The 15,006-nt window shown below is 46.8% G+C and overlaps 1 protein-coding gene across 5 annotated transcripts in view; it reads right to left on the reverse strand.

Annotated features, from left to right (window-relative positions):
• The window catches only part of AGPAT4 (1-acylglycerol-3-phosphate O-acyltransferase 4), a 139,286-nt gene that overhangs the window by 24,746 nt on the left and 99,534 nt on the right, over positions 1-15,006 (reverse strand). For all 5 annotated transcript variants that reach the window (XM_016956591.4, XM_016956589.4, XM_016956590.4 and 2 more), the window contains one exon: positions 5,481-5,650. In XM_016956591.4, coding sequence (XP_016812080.1) covers positions 5,481-5,650 — 170 coding nt within the window. The remainder of the gene's footprint in view (positions 1-5,480; positions 5,651-15,006) is intronic.

The following is a 15,006-nucleotide window of genomic DNA, read 5'->3' on the forward strand; positions in this document are numbered from 1 at the left end:
TTCCCAGTTTCTCTTCTGAACGGACAGCCCAGCCCTTGTGGGATGGCGTTAGCCCCGCAGATGGGAAGGCAGAGCAGAGGCGTTACAGGGGTAGGTGGGAAAACAGGACGTCCCCAGGGCAGAAAGTAATAGGAGCGATTGGCCTCGCCCAGTACCCTATAGCTAATAGGTGCTTGCTGAACAGTTGCAGGAAGCACAGGCAGATGGGGCATCAGAGGGCCCTAAGCACAGAGCACATGGGAGTGAGAAAGGGGGACAGTTCATGGGATGATACCAAGTCGGTGTACAGCAGACAGCACAGGCTGTGACCGTTTGCTGAGGGCTGCGCACAGAGGAGGAGGAAGCCCCAAGCTTTCAACAACCCTGGCTTTATGAGCGGTGGGATCAGACTCTGGCTTGTTAAAGACACTGCCAGAGGATCCTGGTCAACAAAGAAGAAGACCCCGGTGTGTCCAACGTGGGACCGGACTTCTACAGATGAGCATGCGCTCCCACCTCCAGGATGGTAGTCGGTATGAACCCGCGGTGCAGCCATAGTCCCGTGAGCTGCCCGCTTCCTGCCCTGGCCAGTGGTTCGCCTGCTACCTCGGTCGCCACCATTATCGGGTTCCTCATCCATGTGATTCCAGATCCCAGCACACTTGCCAAACCCAGTGAATGGTAAGAGGCAGAGGGTGGCGTCCCAGCCCACTCCTAGTGCAAGGTCTGTGCCTGCAGAGCTGATGAACTCACATGGTGGCGGGCAGCACTGGGCATCTGCCATAGGCTCAGGTGATGCCAGCAGTGAGCAGGGTGCAAGACCACCCTACAGAGCTGACAAAACCATGGCGGTGGGCATATCTGCTGAAAATACCCCTCCATATCTGGAAACTTCTAACTTCTCTTCAGCCAAAGAGCCCTTGACAAGTGCATGTGTATGAAGAAGCTGGGGTAAAGGCGGTGAAATAATGCTGTGTTGCATGAACACGGTCTCCTAGAGAAACCACACACAATCAACACTCGCTGGACACGTATTTTGAAGGTATATCAATTGCTATCGTTGTCATGATCGAAAATCCTTCGTTTAAAGAGGCAGCACAGGGCTTTATGGGCGCCCTCACGCACAGGCACTCTGCCTAGGAGGGATAATGCCACTCTCCTCCTCTCACCTTTCTCTGTGCAAAGAAATGCAATGCTGCTATTTTTCATTTGTTTTATTTATTGATTTATGTTTATAGAGACAGGGATCTCACTATGTTGCCCAGACTGGTCTCAAATTCCTGGCTTCAAGCCATCCTCCCATCTTGGCCTTCCAAACCACTGGAATTACAGGCATGAGCCACTGTGCCAGGCCAGAAATGCAACATCTCGATCTGTGTTCAGGCCCAGCTGTATTACATATTTACTAAGAGGGCAAGGGAAGGTCTCAGACCAAATGGCATGTCACTGTGGGGTGGGCAGCCGCCAAGGGGCCCTGTGATCCTGGCCTCCTGGCACCCACGCCCCTGCACACCCTACCCCACATACCTGGGGCACGGGTTGTGCTTATTGATCCACTTCCAACCAACAGTATGGATAGAAGGGATGGGAGGTCTCTCCCGGGTCCCGGTTACAGAAGCTTCATGGCTCCTGCCCCGAGCGCCCGCTCTCTCTCTCTTGCATGGCTCAACCTCAGGGGTGCAGTTGCCATATTCCGGGAAACACTGTGTTTTAAAACAAGCCTGTGTGGCGAGGGATGGAGGCTGGGCAGCAAACCCGTGAGCAAGCTTGGAGGCAGAGCACACACAGGCCCCTCCCGAGAGACCCTGCCAGATCCCCCGCTCAGCTGCACCTGGATTCCTGACCACATAGGCAGGGGACCTTTATGACACGCTTGTTGTTTTAAGCCGCTATGTTTTGGGTCTCGTCACGCTGCCATGGATAACTAATCCACATGGCTTCTTTAAGGATCTGAAGACAAGTATCCCAGTTGGCCCGGCAGATAAATATTGATAATACAATAATAGCTGCTGCTCATGGTGTGCTTGCCAGGGCCTGGCGCTACCCAGACACTGAACGATCATGCTCTTATATAACCAGCCTGGAGCTGCTAAGGGAAAAGATAAGCAAATGGGGACGTGAAGCCTCAGGAACCTGTGACCTGCGCTTGCGCACCACGGTTTGTTGGGCACCTTAGTGACCTGTGCCCCAGCTGACTGCGTGTCACTCTCATCTCCAGGGAGGAAAGGTTCAGCGTGTGACTCCAAGATCAACCAAAGCCTTCAGAGCCCTGGCACATGCCAGGAAGCACTGGCTCCCAGGAGAACCAGAGCCTCTGGGGACAGGCACTGCAATGAGCAGTGGCCTCATGGGATCTTGAGTACATTTAAAAGGTTGAAAGCCTCTTTGTTAAAAAGACAATTCCATTACTTTCCCCAAAAAGACCAATTTTACATTTAAAAATGCCACCTTCGTGAATTTCTGCAAATTTCATTGACTTCAATTTAAACTCATTTCCTCTTGGACTGTGATAGGTGAGGATGAAAAATGCCCAGTCAGGAACCTTCTTCTGTTCCTTTCCTCTTTAAAAAGCAAATTCCACAGACTTCAGAAGGATCTCAACATCATGTGTTATTTAAGAAAAAACAGAGAGATGAATGAGGTTGTTTTTTTTTTCTGAAGGTCATTAAAGACAAAAGATGTTGCTGAACAATGAATATAAGGCAATGCCGTTCTTTACCCTCTTCCAGGGTGGCAGAGATGAGCACCAGCCATCTCACCCACCGTCATGGGCCACAGCTCTCCAGTAGATGGCAAAGCTGTTCCCTGTGACATGGGGAGGGGGTTCCCTGGGAGGGTACAGGCTGGCAGCTCCCATCCGCCCCAGCCAGTGCCTGCCATGTGCCTGCCCCACTCAGTCCTCTCCTGGCACCTGCTCTCTCTAGCACCTTGCTTTGTGAGAATGTGCATAGCAATGGCACTGGCTGTTTCTGTGGTGTTTGGAGAAGAGAGGACTCAGGGCTTAAGGAAGCACTTTAGCAAGAATCCAGAAAACCCAAGGCCCCCACTGAGCAAGGCTCCCAAACTTCCAGTGAGAAGAGAAGAGGCATCGCCCTGGCCCCAGGCTCCCAGACCTGCCTATTTCATCTGTAAGTGGAGCCCCCGAAGACTCTAATCCTAAGCACAGTCTCCACCATCAGTGGCAGGGCGCAGACCCCCTTACACACAGCATTAGTTGTTTGGGTGTTCACAGTAATGAGTGAAGTCCTATAAATAGAATATCACCGATGAAATCAAGGGGAGGTGCGGTCCCTATGCTGCAGGTGGGATGGGCGTGCTGTTGACTTGCTTTCCCGCCATCAGCGCTCCCGCCCTTATGCTCAGAGTTGTAAAGTGATCATGGATTCGGAAGCCTTTGGGAACAAAACCCTAAATGGTGCTGAGATTAAATTCCCGCTCCGTGAATGTCTCTTCCCGTCTGGGGGCTATGTCCTCTCTCTGGACCTGGGTCCCTCCCTGCATGTGTTGTGGGGCTCACCTTCTCCCTCATCTGTGCCTGTCCCCGTGCCTGCTAGTGCTGGGCATCTAGGTGCTTCTCCAGCATCTCTGTGCATGACCCTGCTCTGCCAGCTCCTGCAACTCCATGCCCAACCCCATGAAGGTGCGGGTGACTTGCACCCCTCGAATGAGGCCTTTGCACATCACGAGCCAGGAAGGTATTAGAAGCCAGGTCCTTACTGCAGCTGGTCTGGGTCGTTTTAGGATGGTCAGGGTCCTGTTTCTGGAGCAGGTCTTGGGCCCCAGGGCCCCTGCTTTTGTGCCCCCAACATCTTCCAGGGGAAAGAGCAGAAGCTTTGAAAGCAGACTTAGGAGCTATTGTCCTCGGGCAAATCACTCAGCCAAACTGAGGCTCTGGGGGTTTATTTATAAAATGTGGATAATAATATCCTAAGGATTAGAAATTACGGAAATAAGGTGAACAGCACACGGAGTGAGCTCGTGGGTGTAATGCCACCAAGGGGCAAGCAGGGATTGGAAGGCACCCCCAAGTTCAATGGGTCTTCTGCTCTACCTCAGAGACTCCTGGTCCACGAATTATGAATGTTTGCACATTCTAAGCATGAACACTACCAGAAAGTACTTACAAAGCCTGGAAAATCACCAGCTGCCTCTAAATTACAGTTTGAATTCCAGGAGACGCTGGCACCTCAGAAAGCCTAGCCATAAAGGTGGTAAGACAGGTGACCTGACAGTCAAGGTGCACCGGCTCCCCATACCCTTCCTCCTGGGCAGGAGAGGAACCCTGCCATTCACCCCTGGTATCCATGACGGGGTTAGGACCATGACATTCTAAGGGGCGATCTCTCATCAGAGAGAATAAATCCACAAAGCTGTAACTCAGATCTCTGCCCAAGTTCTCCACATCAGAGAATGATAGTTACTAGAATGTTTGCTCTTGTTCCTAGAAATATATTTGCACACACACACACGTGTACACACAAGAAGATATCAAGTTAGCACTGGGAGAATAAATAGGAAAACAAAAGGAGAAAACAGTGGGCAGGAGGCTATCTTCATCTGCCTCCAGGAACCAGACCCACTGAACCTTCTAGTTCCCTATGTCCTCCATGGCCTGATAGCCCCTGTCTCCAATCTTCTATATTCTAAACACCACAATTTTGTCTTCAGGGGCTACCAAAAAGCAAGGTGATTTCAGCAGCCCCCGTATCTGTTCTACAGGGCATTGTTCCCAGGTGCAAAACCTGATCTCCAAGTTCTGGTGCAAACTCTTAGGACCTTTCCTGGCCCCGGACTAATGTACACTGTGTACACTGTGATTCCTACGGAATACCTGAGTACCGCAGATGACTCTGATTCAGCTATGTGACACAGGCTCAACTGCTACACGCTGCAGTGTGTTGAAGACGACAAAAGTCAACTGAAGAGACCCAGTTCCAAAGGCATGCAAGCTACGTGCAAGAAGTCAAACTAGTTGGAAAAAAAAAAAACAGAATTTCGGAATAATTCTGAATTTTGCAGTTCACTCTCTCACTTATGGACTCAAAGTTCTTAAGCCTTCAACGATCAAAATGCAGAGGTGATGTCTGCCTGTTAGCCAAGGAGGCAGTAGAGCATGGAATTAAGAAATATGGATGGGAGTGAAATCCAAATCTAATTACAGCTGTGTGACTCTGAGCCGAATATTAAGCTCTATATAACTTAGTTTTTAAAAAATGGAGTGTGGCACATCATCTATTCATGTTGCTGTAAGGATTAAATAAATGAATCATACGTAAAATGGCCGGCAGGTAGCAATTGTTGAGTACCTCTTATGATTGCCCATAAGAAGCTGTTAAGCCTGACTCCAAGGAAGAATAAAAAGCAGTTTATTAGGACCATTTCATCAAGTAGAAACTCTGTTGATTCTTCTGCAAGTTCTGAATGACCAGGAGCAAAAAGACAAGTGGTGGGGCTGAACCAGAGAAATGTGTGAGGCAGGGGGGAATGCACTTCTGACTTACCCCCAACAGCCCAAAGCGTTCGGACAGGCTCCAGCCACACAGAAAGTCAATTTCAAACTTGTGGTTGAGAACCACGATGGCATTTTCCTTCCCATACTTGAGGTAGGCGCGCGGGTCCGTGAAGATGGTGCATTCCGTGCCCGACCACCACTCCAGCAGCATCACCAGCTCTGGAACAAACCACAACAGACAGATGTTTACTACATGCAGCCTTGTCCTGGGAGCCCTGCTGAGAGCATGGCTCTGCCCTCCCAGCTAGGGGAGAAAGCAACTTCTACGGGCAAAGTTCTGGATTGTTGCAGCACAGACCTTGGTCCTTGAAAGGGTTCAGAAGCGGAAGGAAACAGGAGAAAGACTTCACAACATTCTCCAGGGAAGAAGAGGAGGATGCCTGGAGAAGGTAAATGACTTACTCCTTGATTAAGTACCTTGGGGGAAAATAAATCAGAAAGCCAGAATCCGTCAAGAATTCATGCCCTTGTGTTTACAGAGCTCTGAAAGGCAGCGTGAGATGAGGTATTGAATTCTTAATATCCTGGAAAATGACTAATTGGGATACTTATAAACTCCATCAAAGAATATTAAATACCCAACTTTCCTCTCCCATTTCTGACACTTGAGGGCAGGGGAAGAATGGAGAACGGCAGATCCAGCCACAGGAGCCCCAGCACCTGCAGGGCAGGGGGAGTGAGAGTCAGCCCACGGCAGGTCTGAAGAGAACTATTGAAATAGTCTTTGTAGGGGCTTGTGAAAAGAAAAAGATTCTTTCTTCAGGCAATGATGACCACTTGCAGTTTATTCTTCAGTGATGCCTCCCATCCAGGGAACCTATTCCCAATCTGGCAGGCTCAGGAAAAGCCTCTAGGGTAGAAACTGTCCAGAAAAACAGTTGAATGTGGGTGATGGACTTTGAAATGGACTCTTGAAGTTGACGGTGTTCAGTAGGGGGTGGGCGCCTGAGTGCTTTGCGAGGGTTGTGCCTCCTCCCCCTTTCTTTTGAGATGGAGTCTTGCTCTGTCACCCAGGCTAAGTGTAGTGGTGTGATCACGGCTCACTGCAGCCTCAACCTCCCAGGCTCAAGTGATCCTCCTACCTCAGCCTCCTGAGTAGCTGGGACTACAGGTGTGCACCACCATCTCCAGCTAATTTTTTTGTATTTTTTGTAGAGACGCAGTTTTGCCATGCTGCCTACTGGGTAGACTCCTGGGTTCAAGCAATCCTCCTACCTCAGCCTCCTAAAGTGCTGGGATTACAGGCGTGAGCTGCTGCACTGGGCCATGTGCCCCCCATTTTTAATCACTCGTTAGTGAAGCATGCATGCAGCAGAGGACTCACTCCCTCCCCACCCCATCCCTACCCTACAGGCAGGTGGATTTGGCCTTGACTCCAGTAAGCCTAGTGTTGTAGCTCAAGTGGCTGTCCTTGGAAACTTTTCTCCTCCAGGCTGGAAGCTGGAGGCTTGCTGTGGAGCACCAGAGCCCTCTAGAAGGCATCACAGTCTAGTTTTTACGCAGTGAGCACTGCGGGACTTTGGACAAATTAACCTCCTAACACGACAGTGCCTTCATCTTTGGAATGGGGTTGCCCCAAAGGGTTTTGTGAGCATAAAGCACCTAACACATAGTATGTGCTCAGCGTAGAGCACATTGTAAGTTCCCAGCAAATTGAAGCTATCAGTCTCCTTAAAAACGACGAAAACCACTCCCCTTCCTTCTCCAGAAATGAACAATAAAAAGTGTCTACCTATTTCTAGGAACTGAGAAAATATGAAGCTCCCATTCAGTTGTCCCACCAGGCCATAGCATTGCTGGAACCAGAAGCACAAGTCAAGGAATAGTGACGCATCCTGGGAGTTGGTTGTGGGGGCAGGAAGGCGGTGGGGGAGGGGTGCTAGGGTAACAACATGCAGCCTGGCAGGGCAGCCTGACAAAGGGACAGAGGGACAATTTGTTACCATGGGGTACAAAGATGCCTGTAGTGCTGGGGTGAGTTTTTCTAAGCCCGAGGATGGGAAGGATCAATCTATTCCATTACTGGCCAAGGGGCACAGATAAGCACCAAAGCACAACTCCACAGGGAGTCAGGGAGACAAAGCTGATGCTTCCAAGAGACTCACATTTCCTTTGTGTCACAGGCCAAATGCCTCTCTGTGGGACTCCTTCCTGCCTAAGGCCACTCTCACCACCCTCTACCCCATTCACATGTTCCCCAGTACCCTCCACAGCCCTATCACAGCTGTGACCACAGCGTGAGGTTCTCTCCCCTACTATAGAGCACGGGCGCCACGAGACAGCAACTGTACTGTTTGGTTCACCCCGACCTTAGCCTCGACTCCAAGACTCAGCAAGAGCCTGGCACATGGATGCTTTCAACAAATGCCGCGTGATTACCTAATGCGTTCAAGCACTCTGCGAGGTACAGGAGATGATTAAACATTAGATCAGATCCTGGCCCCCCTCCAGCTTACTGTCCAGGGAAAAGACAGCTACACAACCACAAAACAACATGACAGGGAAAGGAGAAAGGCCTGCTAATAGGATGGCTGCTGAATATTGTCCTCATGGATTTGGGAGTCAGACACATCCAGGCTCCGATCCCGGTGGAGCCACTTACTAGTTGTGAGACTTCTGGCATGTTTCTCAATGTCCCCCTTCTCTGTAAAGTAGGGACAGGTAAATGCCGTTAGAGATGCTGTGGATATTAAATAAGAGCATGGACTCAAGGCACCTAGCATGACATGGGGCATAGCAGACAATCAATAAATGGACAGCTTTTTAATTACTATTATATACATATAATTTTATCACACACAAAGGCTCTGTGACCACTGAAGGGGAGAGGAAGGGTGGGGAGGAGACAGAGGCAGATGGAGAGAAACCCAGAGAGAGAACATCACAGAGACTTCTGGGTTACCAGAGTAAGGAGTTATGATTTATGATTTCATTCTAAAGGCAATATAAAAACCACTGCAGCATTTTTAAATAGACACACACCAACATCCAATTTGCATCTGAAAAAAAAAATCATTCTGACTGAAACAAGAACAGACTGGAATAGGGAGGCCAGTTAGCGGGTGACTACATCAGCACAGCGAGAGGGGATGGTGCTGGGACCAGGTGGGGGAAGACCAAATTTCCCACTCACCTCAGCAGGCTGTTCACTAGACAACTAAACTCTGAACCTCACTGGATAAAAGAGCTTGATTTCCCTTTTTTGTTTTTTCCTTTCTTTTTTTTGAGATGGTGTGTCACTCTGTCATCCAGGCTGGAGTGCAGTGGCCCAATCATACATAGCTCACCGAAGCCTCAACCTCCTGGGCTCAAGCAATCCTTCCACCTTGGCCTCCCAAAGTGCTGGGATTATAGGCATGAGCCACCACGACTAGCCCATTTTCTTAATCAAATGATTTCACTTCTTTTTTAATTCACAGAAACACATTTATACAGTCACATTGTAAAATGATTCAAACAACCCAGAAGTATGTACAAGAAAATACAAAATTCCTCTAACTAGCTTGAGGATGTGTTACGCTGGCCTGGACTACATTTCCCAAACTTCCCTTTCTTGGATGTTTCTGGTTAGAGGGCACCACAAGAGACACTCTTGGGAGGTTTGGAAGGTGAAAAGGAAATACCACCATTTTGTAGGTCACGCATGTTTTTGCTGATCTGCTGATTCACGTCTTCAGCACAAAGCAGCGGCTAGGCCTGCTACTGCTCCTCCTTCCCCTGGATCCCCCGGCAGCTTCTCTGAATCCCAGGCCAGGTGGTTGTATTTTGCTCTGTGACGAAGATCCCAGCTTCTGCAGGACATCCACACCATCAATGGAGATGCAAAAGAACTGATGCAAGTTTTAGCCCATTCTCATGAGGCTCCAGCTTGTGCTTGGTGGTTCCAACATCTTGATCTCTCCCAGTTTATATCCATCGCCCCTTCCTGACCGCCTGCCCTGTGGACTGCAAGCTCCAGCATCACATGCAGATACAACTTCCCTACAGAGACTGCTAAACAAGCCCCCACAGCTGAATAAGGCCAATGAGATGATGTCTACATATCTCCCAGTGGTTTAGCTTCTTATTGAACCCTGACTGAGAGACACTTCCTCTTTACCGCCCCAACCTCCCTCCCTTCTCCAAGGTTAACCATTATGAACAGTTTGGAAAATAGTCTTATAGTGTTTTCCCCTAGGCATTTATACACATGCGCGTGCACACGTGCACACACACACACATACACATACTCAAAAAGCTTTGCCTTTAGTTGAATGGCTTACCAGCTGATGTTTTAGTTGGATGTTCTTATGTAAATATACTGCACATGACTTACAAATATCTCCATGAATTTAGGTTTCATTTCCTCTCCTGTGTGGTTGCTTTCAATGCTATCAGCCAGAGCCTTCTCTCTGCAGCCGCACAGCCAGCTCCACCTGGCAGCCCCTTCTTGTGCTGAAGAGCCCTACAGGAGCTGCTTCCATTTGAGGTGGGATGTCTGTCATTCAAATTAGATGCCTCTTTTTACCATCATGCATCAAATGCCAGGGCTTTCTAACTGCTCAGGGCTCAGGGCATGCAGCATTTTAAGTACGTTCAGCCTGTCCTTCCACTCTCACCATCAGTTCACAGTGGCTGCAGATCTTGGAATTGCTCCACCTCGTTCTCTTCCCACAAGATTCTGTTCCTGTACGCTCACTCCATGGAAAGGGCAGTGTCACCTCCTTTCAAAGGACATATTATTTAGAACCTCCAATTTAACTCAGAAAGTTACCAGTGGGCACCTGAGCAATCCATCCTGACCAGAAGCTATCAGCAGGTGCTGCACAACAGAGATGCTTGTGAGAAAGCAGGGCTTTCTGTTGTTTAGTTAAGGGAAAATCACCTGTTGAGAGTTTCAGGTTGGAATCCTGTAACTAGCGTTACAATGCCAGGAGCCCTATGAGGGTAAATCTAAGAGAAGCAAAGATAAGGTATATTTGCTGTTTGTCTTAGTCCATTTTATGCTGCTGTAACAGAATAGTTGAGACTGGGTAATTTACAAAGAACAGAGATTTATTTCTTATAGTTCTGGAGGCTGGGAAGTCCAAGGTCAAGAGGGCTGCATCTGGCAAGGTCCTTCTTGCTGTGTCATCCCATAGGGGAAGGCAGAAGGCAGAAGGGCAAGCAAGCATGTACTCAAGTGAGAGAAATAAGGGAAAGCGGCTGAACTCATCCACTTAGCAGGAACCCACTCTCTGAATAACTGACCCACTCCTGAAATAATGGCATTAACAAGGGCAAAGCCCTCATGACTTAATCACCTCTTAAAGGCCCCACATCTCAACACTGTTGCATTGGGAATTAAATTTCCAGCCGCACATGGTGGCTCACGCCTGTAATTCCAGCACTTTGGAAGGCCAAGGCGGGCAGATCACAAGGTCAGGAGATCAAGACCATCCTGGCTAACACAGTGAAACCCTGTCTCTACTAAAAATACCAAAAAAAAAAAAAAAATTAGCTGGGCGTGGTGGCAGGCACCTGTAGTCCCAGCTACTCGGGAGTCTGAGGCAGGAGAATGGTGTGAACCCAGGAGGCTGCACTTGCAGTGAGCCAAGATCGCACCACTGCACTCCAGCCTGGGTGACAGAGCAAGACTCCATCTCAAAAAAAAAAAAAAAAAAAAGTTTCCAACACATGAACTCTGGGGGACACATTCAGAACATAGCATCCCTGAAACATTTACCTTCTTGTCTAGGTATCCAAACTAACACACATTAAACAACCAGAAAAAGCAACCAAGGCTTTAACTTCATAAGAATTGGAGCCATTTGGTAGTTAATTGAAAAATAGTGTATCTGGGAATGAAAACAATGCATCAAATCAGAATAAAAACAGGAGAAGATGAAAGAGGGAAGGACTTATGACCTCCTAGAGAAAAGCCCAGAAGCTGTAAATGACCTGCACTAAGAGGAACCCTCAGTGGGAGAAGTGCAAGGAGGAAGGACATGGTCAGCAGAGATCCCAGGATCTGCAGATTCTGGGTCTTGCCCTTTAGGGTGAGTGAATACCCCAGCCACAGACATGTCCACTCAGGGCAGTGCCCACCACACCTGCCGAGCACAGGGGGCACCCCATCCAGGCCTGGGGTACACACAGACTGTGGGACTCATCACAGTGTGGAGAGGGCATCCCAAGGTGCACACACTACAGGGAATCCCAGAGAGCCAGGGCCACCAAAGAAGCCTGTCCCTAGCCAGGACAGCCACCTGGGAAAGGCCAGCTGGACAGAAAGGCCACAGGACAGAAAGGGAAGCCTGCCACCCGCAGAGATGTGGTCAGGGCTTCTTCAATATCATATGGCAATTTTTGAAACTTTTGTCATATTTTTATTTTTTATTTATTATTATACTTTAAGTTCGAGGGTACGTGTGCACAACATGCAAGTTTGTTACATATGTATACATGTGCCATGTTGGTGTGCTGCACCCATCAACTAGTCATTTACATTAGGTATATCTCCTAATGCTATCCATCCCCCCTCCCCCCACCCCACAACAGGCCCCAGTGTGTGATGTTCCCCTTCCTGTGTCCAAGTGTTCTCATTGTTCAATTCCCACCTATGAGTGAGAACATGCGGTGTTTGGTTTTCTGTCCTTGCAATAGTTTGCTCAGAATGATGGTTTCCAGCTTCATCCATATCCCTACAAAGAACATGAACTCATCCTTTTTTATGGCTGCATACTATTCCATGGTGTATATGTGCCAAATTTTCTTAATCCAGTCTATCATTGATGGACATTTGGGTTGGTTCCAAGTCTTTGCTATTGTGAATAGTGCCACAATAAACATATGTGTACATGTGTCTTTATAGCAGCATGATTTATAATCCTTTGGGTATATACCGAGTAATGGGATGGCTGGGTCAAATGTTATTTCTAGTTCTAGATCCTTGAGGAATCACCACACTGTCTTCCACAATGGTTGAACCAGTTTACAGTCCCATCAACAGTGTAAAAGTGTTCCTATTTCTCCACATCCTCTCCAGCACCTGTTGTTTCCTGGCTTTTTAATGATTGCCATTCTAACTGACATGAGATGGCATATCATTGTGGTTTTGATTTGCATTTCTCTGATGGCCAGTGATGATGAGCATTTTTTCATGTGTCTGTTGGCTGTATAAATGTCTTCTTTTGAGAAGTGTCTGTTCACATCCTTCGCCCACTTTTTGATGGGGTTGTTTGATTTTTTCTTGTAGATCTGTTTAAGTTCATTGTAGATTCTGGATATTAGCCCTTTGTCAGATGGGTAGATTGTAAAATTTTTCTCCCATTCTGTAGGTTGCCTGTTCACTCTGCTGTGCAGTTTCTTTTGCTGTGCAGAAGCTCTTTAGTTTAATCCGATCCCATTTGTCAATTTTGGCTTTTGTTGCCATTGCTTTTGGTATTTTAGTCATGAAGTCCTTGCCCATGTCTATGTCCTGAATGGTATTGCCTAGGTTTTCTTCTAGGGTTTTTATGGTTGTAGGTCTAACATTTAAGTCTTTAATCTACCTTGAATTAATTTTTGTATAAGGTGTAAGGAAGGAATCCAGTTTCAGCTTTCTACATATGGCTAGCCAGTTTTCCCAGCACCATTTATTAAATAGGGAATCCTTTCCCCATTTCTTGTTTTTGTCAGGTTTGTCAAAGATCAGATGGTTGTAGATGTGTGGTATTATTTCTGAGGGCTCTGTTCTGTTCCATTGGTCTATATCTCTGTTTTGGTACCAGCACCATGCTGTTTTAGTTACTGTAGCCTTGTAGTACAGTTTGAAGTCAGGTAGTGTGATGCTTCCAGCTTTGTTCTTTCGGCCTAGGATTGTCTTGACTATGCGGGCTCTTTTTTGGTTCCATATGAACTTTAAAGCAGTTTTTTCCAATTCTGTGAAGAAAGTCATTGGTAGCTTGATAGGGATGGCATTCAATCTATAAATTACCTTGGGCAGTATGGCCATTTTCACGATATTTATTCTTCCTATCCATGAGCATGGAATGTTCTTCCATTTGTTTGTGTCCTCTTTTATTTTGTTGAGCAGTGGTTTGTAGTTCTCTTTGAAGAGGTCCTTCACATCCCTTGTAAGTTGGATTCCTAGGTATTTTATTCTCTTTGAAGCAATTGTGAATGGGAGTTCACTCATGATTTGGCTCTCTGTTTGTCTGTTATTGGTGTATAGGAATGCTTGTGATTTCTACACATTGATTTTGTATCCTGAGACTTTGCTGACGTTGTTTATCAGCTTAAGGAGATTTTGGGCTGAGATGATGGGGTTTTCTAAATATACAATCATGTCATCTGCAAACAGGGACAATTTGACTTCCTCTTTTCCCAACTGAATACCCTTTATTTCTTTCTCCTGCCTGATTGCCCTGGCCAGAACTTCCAACACTATGTTGAATAGGAGCGGTGAGAGAGGGCATCCCTGTCTTGTGCCAGTTTTGAAAGGGAATGCTTCCAGTTTTTGCCCATTCAGTATGATATTGACTGTGGGTTTGCCATAAATACCTCTTAGGATTTTGAGATACGTCCCATCAATACCTAGTTTATTGAGAGTTTTTAGCATGAAGCGCTGTTGAATTTTGTCAAAGGCCTTTTCTGCATCTCTTGAGATGATCATGTGGTTTTTGTCTTTGGTTCTGTTTATATGATGGATTTATGTTTATTGATTTGCATATGTTGAACCAGACTTGTATCCCAGGGATGAAGCCAACTTGATCGTGGTGGATAAGCTTTTTGATGTGCTGCTGGATTCGGTTTGCCAGTATTTTATGGAGAATTTTTGCATCGATGTTCATCAGGGATATTGGTCTAAAATTCTCTTTTTTTGTTGTGTCTCTGCCAGGCTTTGGTATCAGGATGATGCTGGCCTCATAAAATGAGTTAGGGAGGATTCTCTTTTTTTCTATTGATTGGAATAGTTTCAGAAGGAATGGTACCAGCTCCTCTTTGTACCTGGGGTAGAATTTGGCTGTGAATCCATCTGGTCCTGGACTTTTTTTGGTTGGTAGGCTATTAATTATTGCCTCAATTTCAGAACTTGTTATTGGTCTATTCAGGGATTCAACTTCTTCCTGGTGTAGTCTTGGAAAGGTGTATGTGTCCAGGAATTTATCCATTTCTTCTAGATTTTCTAGTTTATTTGCATAGAGGTGTTTATAGTATGCTCTGATAGTAGTTTGTATTTCCGTGGGATCGGTGGTGATACCCCCTTTATCATTTTTTATTGCGTCTATTTGATTCTTCTCTCTTAGTCTTCTTAGTGGTCTATCAATTTTGTTGATCTTTTCAAAAAACCAGTTCCTGGATTCATTGATTTTTTTAAGGGTTTTTTGTATCTCTATCTCCTTCAGTTATGCTGTGATCTTAGTTATTTCTTGTCTTCTGCTAGTTTTTGAATGTGTTTGCTCTTGCTTCTCTAGTTCTTTTAATTGTGATGTTAGGGTGTCAATTTTAGATCTTTCCTGCTTTCTTTTGTGGGCATTTAGTGCTATAAATTTCCCTCTATGCGCTGCTTTAAA

The sequence above is a fragment of the Pan troglodytes genome, chromosome 5 (assembly GCF_028858775.2).
Source record: "Pan troglodytes isolate AG18354 chromosome 5, NHGRI_mPanTro3-v2.0_pri, whole genome shotgun sequence".
Taxonomy (NCBI): Eukaryota; Metazoa; Chordata; class Mammalia; order Primates; family Hominidae; genus Pan; species Pan troglodytes.